Source organism: Populus alba, chromosome 11 (genome assembly GCF_005239225.2).
Source record: "Populus alba chromosome 11, ASM523922v2, whole genome shotgun sequence".
NCBI lineage: Eukaryota > Viridiplantae > Streptophyta > Magnoliopsida > Malpighiales > Salicaceae > Populus > Populus alba.
In genome coordinates, this window is record NC_133294.1 from 5375143 (window position 1) to 5386875 (window position 11733).

At 29.3% G+C, this 11733-nt stretch overlaps 1 protein-coding gene across 4 annotated transcripts; it reads left to right on the forward strand.

Moving 5' to 3' along the window:
- The first annotated feature begins 241 nt into the window (after positions 1-241).
- LOC118058505 (cysteine-rich receptor-like protein kinase 19) lies at positions 242-3521 on the forward strand. 4 transcript variants are annotated; one of them, XM_035071203.2, is made up of 7 exons: positions 242-1652; positions 1915-2046; positions 2137-2177; positions 2292-2502; positions 2585-2822; positions 2919-3069; positions 3137-3521. In XM_035071203.2, the coding sequence occupies exons 1-7, from the start codon at positions 389-391 to the stop codon at positions 3443-3445; spliced, it is 2346 nt and encodes a 781-aa protein (XP_034927094.1). In that variant the 5' UTR covers positions 242-388; the 3' UTR covers positions 3446-3521. The 4 variants fall into 4 exon arrangements, with proteins under 4 accessions (XP_034927094.1, XP_034927090.1, XP_034927096.1 ...); XM_035071199.2 differs by having other exon boundaries at positions 248-1652; positions 1915-2177; XM_073412363.1 differs by lacking the exon at positions 242-1652 and having other exon boundaries at positions 1921-2060; positions 2302-2502.
- The last annotated feature ends 8212 nt before the right edge of the window (positions 3522-11733 follow it).

Here is an 11733-nt window from a genome sequence, read left to right on the forward strand (position 1 = left end):
TTTTATTAATTTTTAAGTTTTGTTTAAGGTGATTTATGAAAAGCTTTAATATTTAAATTTGTTTAGAAAAATATTGACTAATAAAAGTTTGAATTATAATTATTATGGTCTTTGTGTTTATTGTCTTTTTATGTTGTTTTTGTATGTGTCTGCAACCTACTACATATTTCTAAAACTAGAGGACGGTGTCGTTTCCAAAAAATCTGCATTGATATTTTAACAAAAACAAGTCATTGCCTGGACTTTGAAGGTTGAAAAGAGTAACTCATTAAAGAGATGCCTAATTCCGTCACGCAACTTCTCTGGAGACTTGTCTGAAGGCCATAACCATTTTCCACAAAGCAAAATTTAACACTTTTCCAAAAACCAAGATCCAGTTTACCCGCTCATGGAAGCTGAAAAACTGTTCCTGCTTTTTTCTCTTTTAATGCTACAATTCTCATCTTGTACATCCCACGACTCCTTAAAGAGGAACCAAACCATTAAAGAAGGTGACCTTCTTATCTCCAAAGGAAATATTTTCGCACTAGGATTTTTCAGTCCAGGTAGTTCTAGCAATAGATATCTTGGAATTTGGTACCATAAAGTACCAGAACAAACTGTGGTGTGGGTTGCAAACAGGAACGATCCAATCATTGGTTCCTCTGGATTTCTCTTTCTAAACCAATATGGAAACCTCGTTCTCTATGGTAACGTTGACCAAAAGCTTCTAGTGTGGTCTGCCAATGTTTCAGTGGAAGAAAATGATAATTGTGAAGCTCAACTCTTGGATTCTGGGAATTTTATATTGATCAGGAAAAGAAGCAGAAAGATTGTATGGCAAAGCTTCGATTATCCTACGAACATCCTGCTTCCTGGAATGAAACTGGGGCTGGATCGAAAATTAGGAATTGATCGGTTCCTAACATCATGGAGATCAGCTGATGACCCTGGGATTGGAGACTTTTCATTTAGGATCAAACCAAATGGCTCACCGCAAATGTTTTTATATAAGGGTACAAAGCCAATTAATAGATCTCCTCCTTGGCCATGGAGAAGTCAGATGGGATTATACAAAAGCACTTTTGTAAATGATCCAGACGAAATATACTATGTCTACACAGTTCCTGATGATTCTTTTCTGCTAAGATTAATAGTGGATCATCCAGGACATGTAAAGGTTCTAACATGGCGAGAAAATGATGGTCAGTGGAAGGAATACTGGACGTCCCCTCAGTTTCAGTGCCACTATTATAGACATTGTGGTGCTTTTAGTACGTGTGAACTTGCCAATGTAAATGAATTTGGATGTGCCTGTTTACCTGGGTTCGAGCCCAAGTACCCATTGGAATGGTCTCGGAGAGATGGGTCCGGTGGTTGTGTCAGGAAGCGGCTACATACGTCTTCGGTGTGCCAGCATGGAGAAGGGTTTGTGAAGGTGGAAAATGTAGTTCTTCCGGAAAGTTCAGCTGCAGTTTGGGTGGACATGAGCCAGAGTCTTGCAGACTGCGAAGTGCAATGCAAGAGGAATTGCTCATGCTCTGCATACGCAATCATTGCAATTCCCGGAAAAAAATATGGTTGTTTGACATGGTACAAGGAATTAGAAGACATTAGTTATGCTGGGAGTGAAAGTCATGATCTGTATGTTCGTGTTGATGCATATGAATTAGGTACCCTTTTTCTGCTCAGTAACTACTTCATAGGATTGTCATTACAAATATTGATTTATAAGAGCTTTCCTACGCTTGTCACTACAGTTAATAAGCTCTTCCCTGCAGGAAAGAAACCATAGATATTGGTACTACTTTAGGTGCCAAAAGGGCTACCCTTTGCCATATGTATTGTCATATTTCCATTGATATTTTTCCATATCTTAAAATGGGGTGGTTTTTCCTATAGAGTTAAATCTTTATTCTTTTCACTCTCGTGCAGCTGAAACTACAAGGAAGTCAATTGATTCTCGTGAAAAACCTATGCTGGCCGTTTTAGCACCATTAATTGCATTATCGTGGTTTCTCGTTAGCCTGTTTGCTTATTTGTGGCTCAAGAAGAGAGCAAAAAAAGGTACTGAACTGCAGGTAAACAGCACTTCTACTGAATTGGAATATTTCAAGCTCAGCACCATAACGGCGGCCACTAACAACTTCTCTCCAGCTAACAAACTCGGGCAAGGTGGTTTTGGCTCTGTTTATAAGGTTGAGTTTCTTGCATTTAGCTAAAAACTAAATGGCTTCTGAATACTACAGATTTGTTTTTCTTTAATTTGCATAATTGTAATTTAGAGGCTTAATCTTGTAACATGATTTTAGGGTCAGCTAGCTAATGGAAAGGAGGTTGCAATAAAAAGGTTATCTAGAAGTTCAGGACAAGGAACAGAAGAATTTAAAAATGAAGTTATGGTAATTGCAATGCTTCAACACAGGAATCTGGTGAAACTTCTAGGTTACTGCACTCAGGACGGAGAACAAATCTTAATCTATGAATACTTGCTAAACAAAAGCTTGGACTCGTTTCTCTTCGGTAAGTCTCTTTACGTATTTATTGCCCTGATTTACACTAGTTGTCAAATTATTCCTGTCTTAAAAGTAAATTGTTTCAACAGATGAAAGCAGAAGATTGTTATTGGATTGGCGGAAACGCTTTGATGTTATTGTTGGAATAGCTCGTGGGATTTTATATCTTCACCAAGACTCCAGGTTGAGAATCATTCACAGGGATTTAAAATGCAGCAACATTCTATTGGATGCAGAGATGAACCCAAAAATATCAGATTTCGGAATGGCAAAAATATTTGAAGGCAACCAAACAGAAGACAGGACCAGGAGAGTTGTAGGAACATTGTAAGTACCTTTGCCTAAAACATAGACCGAGTGACAAAGTACTATCATTGATTACCAGGAATACTAAAACTTCAGATTCTTGTTTTTCTGATGCAGTGGCTATATGTCACCAGAATATGCTGTGTTTGGAAACTTTTCTGTAAAATCAGATGTTTTCAGTTTTGGGGTCATGTTGCTAGAGATTGTTAGTGGCAAGAAGAGCAATAGATTTTATCAACAGGATCCTCCTTTGACCTTGATTGGATATGTGAGTTATAAGATAGCTTTTGGTGCTCTTATTTCTTGTATGTTAATGTTTTATATGAACAACACAGGTGTGGGAATTATGGAGAGAAGGCAAAGCATCGGAGATAGTTGATCCATCACTGACGGAGTTGTATCATCCGCGTGAAGCCTTGAAGTGCATACAAATCGGTCTACTTTGCGTGCAAGAACATGCCACGGACAGACCATCTATGTTGGCAGTTGTTTTTATGTTGAGTAACGAAACAGAGATTCCTTCTCCAAAACAACCTGCATTCCTCTTTAGAAAATCTGAAAATAATCCTGATATAGCATTAGACGTAGAAGATGGACAGTGTTCTGTAAATGAGGTGACAATTACTGAAATTGCTTGTCGCTGAACTGTGCTGTCTGAAAATTTGCTAATATGAAGTTCCATTAGATTTGTAATGAAAACAAATATGTTGTACCTCACAACAGATCAAGCTCTTCAGCGCCAGACGTACCCACTGCTAAAACTCCCAACCTGATTCTAAACAACTGATCCATTCTGCCTGGTGTCAAGGAAGAAACCTAACAGCATCATCATATGGAATGCTATAGGTGTGGTGTTCGTCAACTATTCTTTTATGGACAGTAACTCTATCTACCTTCTGTTTTGATGCTTGCTTTGTCTTTACCTTTTTCTCCTCTGTTCCTGAGCCACAAATAGCCAAATATGCTAATGATCAGCCATGTGGAACCCACAGTTGGAACAAGAACGGTCAGCAATTCCTTTTCAAGAGAACCATTTGATGAGAAGAGTGCAGCGAGCTCAATTGTGATCGAAACAGAACAAAGACAATAACTTTGAAGATCAGACGCCTTTTCTCACTAATATTTGTGTTTATGAAAAATGTTTCTGAAAATAGTACTTTTTATTGGGAAATTCAGCGCAAAACAAGTACTAATTTAAGTGCATCGACTCGAATATACAGATCATATCTAACGCATCCTTTTCTCTTCCTGGAGTATCTACAATTGCGTATGCAGCTGAAGAATCAGGAAGCGGTGCTTTTTCTACCTTCACAAACCCTTCTCCAGGACTGCACGCTTATGAAGATTCTGGCCCCGTACTGACACAACCACCAGACCCTTTTCTCATAAACCAGTTCCTTTCATCCTTGAGTTCATACCCAGGTAAACAAGCACATTCATATCTGTTAATGTCAGCAAGTTGAATGTACATTAACAGGTGTGTATATATAGACAAAGTATATTTCATCTTATTGCTTACAAAGCTTTCCTTGTATAATTGCATCTGGCCTCTCCATGGCTATGAGACTGTTCGCCAATAATGTCCTGTACCCTTGGAGAGAGAGAATTGTGGGAAATAAGTAAATATTTTGATTCAATAATTTGTGTTTTGAAAGTAAAAAATAATTGGAAACTAGAGTTTTAAAAAAATAAATAAATTATATTTATAAGAATATTGATCCCAATGCAAGTGTCAAAGTACTCTCAAAGCAAGCTAAGTTTATATAAAGAATTTGTTTTTGTCAATTTTTTCATGTGATATGTATAAATGAAATTCATTGTCATTTTCAAGTTGATCTTGGCTCAATTTTCTTCATTTTAAGTGTGAAAGAAAGAAAATAGTAATAATAAATAAAATAAAATTATAAATTAGATTTTTTATTTTTTATTAATTAAGGGTATTATAGTAACAATTAATATATTAGTAATTACATAATAATTTAAAAGGATAAAAATAAAATAAAACTTTATAGCAACTTACACTCTATCTTGTCAGAGAATTAAAACCAATATCAATACAGAGAAGGATAGGAAGCTCAAGGAGAAGATTTGATTTATTTGATTTATGGCCAAAATCTTTATTTTTTTTACCAATATTTTAATTGACTTTTTTTATGCAGTTTAGGGTTATTAAGAAAGGTTTAGGAATTATATTTCTTATGATATTATGTTTTTAATTACTTTTAAGGACTTGGTGCAATACTAATGGTGTCATAGATTGATAGAAAGCCATTACAAGTGATTTTACATGTTTTTAGTAGATTAATTTGAAGTCATAATGAAATTAAGAGATTTAAAAAAAATAACGAGTTCGTAATTTTATATCGCCGGAATCTGGTCTTCCAATAATTGTTATGGTTGGAATTTAATACCTAGTTATAGTATGTTGTAAGTTCTTCCATGATGGCTCACTTGCCCAAATCAAGTTGTGGATTAAAAATTATGATAGTCGGATGTAAGTCACTTGAAATATTTTCTTTTATTAAAGAGTGTGATTCTCCATGAATATTTTATGACCCTAAAGTTTGTTGTTTTTATTTAATATGTTACTAGGAAATTTTAGTGTGCTTTTAATATTTTTTGAGTATTTTTAAATTTATAAAAAAAATATTTGTTATTAGTGAAATTTAGTAGTTAATAACTAAAATTTATTTTGAAAAGCGATGAATAACTTTTATAATTAAGTTTAAAAGATTTTAATATACTACTATTAATTTCTTTTCATGTAGAATTTGAATAAGTGAAAAAGTATTTCATAAAGAACTTGATTTGTATATGAATTAATTTATTTACTAAATAAATTATTTTAAAAAAATAGTTGCACTTAATAATTTTTGACACCTCCACTTTAATTATACTTATAATATTGTTTTAGTTGAAATAAAAATATTTATTATCCTTTTCTAATAGATTTTATAATGTTATTAAATTTGAACTATAATAGTCATATGTTTTACATAATTATTTTTGGTATTTAATTATTAAAAATAGATATTTTTAAAGTAAAATAGAGGATTTTAATAACATGTTTCTAGTATTGGGTGATTTTTTATATTTAATAATTAAAAATAGATATTTTATAAGTAAAATAGGTGGTTGTAATAACATGGTTCTAGTATTGAGTGATTTTTCATAGGCATTTTAGAGTCATTTAACCAAGTGATATATTTAATTTTTTATTAAATTAGGAATTAGAAACAAGCTCATGTATTGCATTGGTTATCAGTGAACATATAATTTATAATGATTGTTATTGTTAGCTTGTTAGGAGTGCTTGGTTGTCTCTAAGATTAATATTGGATTTGTGTAATGAATAAGTAATATTTCATCTCTTTGGTTAGTTATTTTAAGTAAGAAAATATATATTTATGTACAAAATGACTTTTTCAAATAATTATTGTTCTGTAAATTAGGTGGATTCATGCATGTAAATGATTTTGTAAATAATGTTAAGTGTTTTATAAAAATATGTTTATGATCGTAAAAGTTCTTTGAATATATTTTTGTGAATTTATTCATGAATTAAATATATAAATTTGATTGACTATGTTTTGAACATGATCTTTAGAGGCTAAACATTAACATTTATAAACATGTCTATTTAGAATTTGATGTCTAATCATATAGTAAAATATGACTTGTTATTGTTGTGGTTAGATTAATTATAGCCATTTGACTCTCAATCTGACTTTAAATATGAGGGTGCAAACCAAGTTTGTGTTAAAAATGATTGGTTTGAATTATTTAAGTTTGTGAATGATTTATAAATGTGTTTTTGGACTTTGAAATCTTTGAAAATAATAATATTTTGGTATAATAAATAAACTGATTGTAAGCTATATGTATTTGTGTTGCGATGTCGCGATCACATAAATTAATTACCCTAGCTTAAACAAATAAGATAATATAGAGCAAGGGGTCGATCCCATGAAAAAGATATAATTCGGATCTTTATACTAAATGATTCAAAGTTAGGGGGCTGAGATTGTCTAAGCTATGGTAGGGTAAACAAAATAAAGTAATCAAACTAAGTTAAATAAACCGAAACTTATTAAGAGAAAAATATTTCAAGTAAATGTGCACCGACATAAATCAAAATTGATTATTGAAACGTTTCGTCAATTTATATTCTGAATATTTATCTTTTCTTAATATTAATCAGTTAACCGATCCACAATATAACTAACCTAACCATTAAACAACCATTGCGTCCGCACTAGCAATTTAATTCAATGGCAGCCTTAAGATATAGATAGGTTGATAAATCTAAACAACATAATTGTCTGCAATGTATGTTCAATTTAATTGAATGTTTTCCCTAAAATTAATAGCATAGATCTTTCATAATTATTAAACTTACTCGCTTCACAAATTAAATATCAAAACTCCGATTTTGATAGAAAATTTAGCAATAAATTGGTTAGAATAATAACTTAGAGTCCGTTCTAATCAATTAAACTAAACAATCATAGGAAAAAGCATAGAAAAAAGCATAGAAAAACATTTATACTCATCATATAAACTGAAAAGAAAAGATAAAATAGATCTCATAGTTTTTTTAAATATGAAGGCTTCTGACTATAAAAAATCTAAGGAAAAGAAAGGATGAAAACATAATTTCGAGTGTAGAAAAAAAAAAGAGGTTTTTTTTTTTGGCCGCCTCCCTCTCTTCTTTTCTCTCTTTCTTTTTATATGATAGGAAACCATAAGCTTCACATTCCTACTAGTCCGTTTGTATCCTAAAAAAATAAAAGTCATTTTAAAAGTAGATAATCTATATTTAAATAATACAATAACTACTTTCTTATAAAGAAGGAAAAATAGTTTTGCATAAAATCTTCAAGCTTTGACTTTGGACTTAGTGAAGTTAATTTGCCCAAATAAAAACCTTTTTCATATGAAAAAATAATTGCCATGTTGGTTTAGATGTTTGGGACTTGTTTCTTCACAAAACCTGTCTTAGAAATATCATATCTCTCATATGAGCTTCTTTTTTTTTTGCTGAAATTTGGTAGGTTGATAGGTCTTTTAGTCAAAAATCCAACAAAATTGAGTTTGCATTAAATAGACTTTTTTAACTCAAGATATTCAAATCGAAATGACCTAAGGTCAAAAGTGACAGAATGTGAAACTTGTCTTTAAAGATTGTGATTTTTATTCTCTTGAAGACCTAAGTTCTGCGTAAAATATCAATCAAATATCAAATATATCAATATTTGATACTGGCTGGAATATAGTATGAATTTTCATCACCAAATTACTCATTTTCGAATCTTACATCCAAAAATACCTTTAAAACATAAAACAAATAATCAAAATGTGGCACTCACCTCTTATTTAATTTTGGAAGAGGCTTAGAATGTCATCTAGTTGTTTTGGAAGTTTATAGTTCATTTCTAGACTTTAATATTTAAATAATTAAATCAATTTATTATCTTTGATCACTAGGTTTGTTTTATTTGACTTTAAAGTTAGATTTATATTAGAATTAATTAATTTATGATTCAATGTATTTTCTTTTAATTGAATATTATTTTAAATATAATTTTTATTTTTGTAGTTCAAATTTCTTTCATGCACATTGAATAATTTCATAAGTTCTGGTTCAAGACGTAATATTAAGTCTCTTTATATTTATTGTGGGAAAAAGTTCTATATAACTAAATTTGGTATAGACTAGAATTCTTCGATCAAACCGTGTCAGTCAACATAAAACCAATTGGTTGCTATTGTGTTAGGTTTAAATAAATTTTTGGTTCAAATTCTTTTTTTTTATGTCCTTGCGTTTTTCAAATCCTTCTTTCTTTCTTTTTTTTTATGTTCTTGCGTTTTCTTTTTTCTGATATTTTTTAAAAAAGATAGTACCTTTAAATAAAATTGAAAAACTAGCACAAGCGAGTTTTTTTTTTTTTTTTTTTTAAGAAATAGCATCACTGAAAAGGAAATACTGATGTTTTTGAAACCACCGGTACCAGTAGTGTTTTTCTTCGAAGCTATGTCATTGATGTGGTATACTGTTTTTTTTTTAGAATACATGGGTATACCTTTTAATTCAATTATTGGATTAGATTAAAATTTTGTGATTTATTTATTATGAGGTGAAAATTTTGTATCAGTCCAAATGTGAAAAGACTTTCAAATAAGTCTACGAAGTTATTGTTTGGGATTTGCAATATTTATTTAGTTGATTTTAAAAAACAAAATTCTACTTAGTTTGAAACTCTTTTATTTTTTTTTTTCCAGTTTTGTTTAGGATGTTTTTTCTAGTAGAAATAAGATTTTTATATATCTTGTATTTCGAGAGATTACTTGAAGAGAAATATTCAATAATAAAATTATGAATTAAAATTTTATATACTATTGATGCAAATAAAAGTAACACAAGAAAGACAACAAACAAAAAAAATATAAAATAATGCTAAAACAAATTACATAAAAACCTAATTTATAATTTTATAACTGGATTTTTTTTTTCAAATATTCTATCACTTTAAGAGGTTTGCAATTCCTTCAATAAACCTAAAAACTTACCTAAACTAACAATAAAATCAGAAAATAAAACAAAAGTAATAAAAGTCATAAGAAAACTAGGAAAAACATCTTAAATAAAGATGAAAAAATAAAAAAAAAATTTAATCTAAATAGAAAAAAAATCATAAATCAATTAAAAAATATAGAAAAATCTAAATAGTAATTTTTGGGTCCCTTTTTGAACTCTGATGGGTATGAACTTTTTACCCTAAAATCTTTTACCAAAGTTATAGCATGATCTAAAAATTAAAAGTTATACTTATTAATATAAAGTTGTGTATTAAAAAAAGAATCTCCATCATTAGTCTTATTTGGTTAGAAAAAACTCCTCAATGAGTTCAAATTACTCTTATCTTAATCCTATTCATGTCAAATTAAAACTCTGAGCATCTTTATCTTTTTTTATTTTTAGTGTATAATAATTTTATACATCAATTTTTGTTTTTTCATCTTAAAATTTTTATATATATAAAATTTTTTTTGCTTTGATTTCTAGAATAATACACTCAAGGTAATCTCTGATTTTTTTAATATATATATATATAAACTCAAGGAAAGCTCAAAAGTCTTCATATCCAAAATTTGAGCATGTCTGGACCATGGCCCAAGAAAATGGAAAACTCTCTTTCCAGTCTTTCCAGTTTTTTAAGCATTTTATATATAAAAAAAATTGAAAAATGCATTGAAAAAGACCAATTATCCGATCCCACAATTTCAATGTCAATTTTCCCTTCTTTTTTTTTGTTACAAAAAACCGATCATCAAGTTCAAATTGTTTTTATCTTGATCCTGTAAATGTCAAATTAAAACTCTTCAACCCATTTGCTTTTTTTGTTTTAAATATATAATAATTTTATATATCAATTTTAGTTTTTTTATCTTAAAATTTATATAAAAAAAATTAAAAATTATTTTTTTGCGTTGATTTCTGTTTCTAGAATAATAAACTCAAGGAAATCTCAAGGATAGCCCAAAAGTCTTCATATCCAAAATTGGACCCTGGGCCAAGAAAGTGCGAAACTCTCTTTCCAGTTTTTTAAGCATTTTATATATAAAAAAATTGAAAAATACATTGAAAAGACCAATTATCCGATCCCACAATTTCAATGTCAATTTTCTCCCTTTTACCCGTTTTTCCATTTTCGCTTACAACATGTTTGAAATTAAATATCATAATGTTCTAAAAAATATATATCAGACATCAACTCCTAATTTCCATGTAGAAATAACAAAAACCTAAACACGCAAGAATTACTATAAATATGTGTTGAATTATTATGGATTATAGTAATGAATTTATTATTTTGCCCTTCTTGATCTAAAAACTTTACCTATTTTTTAAGGATAATGCGGTCTTTTCACATACTCAACTGGTCATTATAAAAATAATTATTGACTTCTTGGGCTTTTAATTTTTTATACAATATAACTAGTTAGATGCTTTATAAAAAAACCTATGTTCCTTAGGTTTAGGGACGATTTATATATTTTATAGGACATTAAAATTATTATATTGCATTTGAAATTAAAATTTTCTAACCTTGCCTCGAAGAGCTAATTCATACTTTCCTTGGTAGTTAAGGTAACTTAGTCTTTTAATATATATATACACACACACACACATAAAAAGAAAGCAAAAGTGGTTGATGTATTCGCTGAACACGCTGTTAACAAATAAACCTCTCAGTCATGTTCAAGTGATATGTGTTGCGGCTTACAACTATCAAAAATTATTTTCTTTGGTTTTTTTCGATTCATCATAAAGGAATTTGCCTCCCTAGGCGGCACATGCGATGCAAGTCCATTAATCCAAAATTTCATTATAGCTATTAAATTTGTTTTTTTTTTTAATTTGGTTCTTATTTTTTCAATTGATTTTTTTTTTCATTTCATTATTTTGTAAAATCAAAATTTATTTTCAATTTTATTCTCCTTTAAATTTTTTTAATCTATCAAATTTGGTATCTATTTTTTTAATGCTATTTGTTTTATTTGAGATCATTTCTAAAATTGATTTTTTAATGATTTCATCCAACTTCATTTTTTTATTGCTTCTTTTTTAGCTTTGACAAAAAAATTTACAATATTTTTTTTATTTGATACTTAAAAATTGAATTAAACTGATTTATTAAGCCTAGATCTAGGATTTAATAGGTTATGAATTTCAGAGATTAAACTAGATTTAGAAAATTTTCTCCAGTTCATTTTGCTTTGTTTTTTTATTTAAGCTCATGTTTTTTAAATTTATCATTCAATATTTGATTTAATTTGAGATTGAGTTTTTTTTTAATTTCTTTTTTATAGGGTTTTTTTACTAATTTTTAAAATGACTTAAGTCAGGTTTTATTTTTTATCGCTCTTT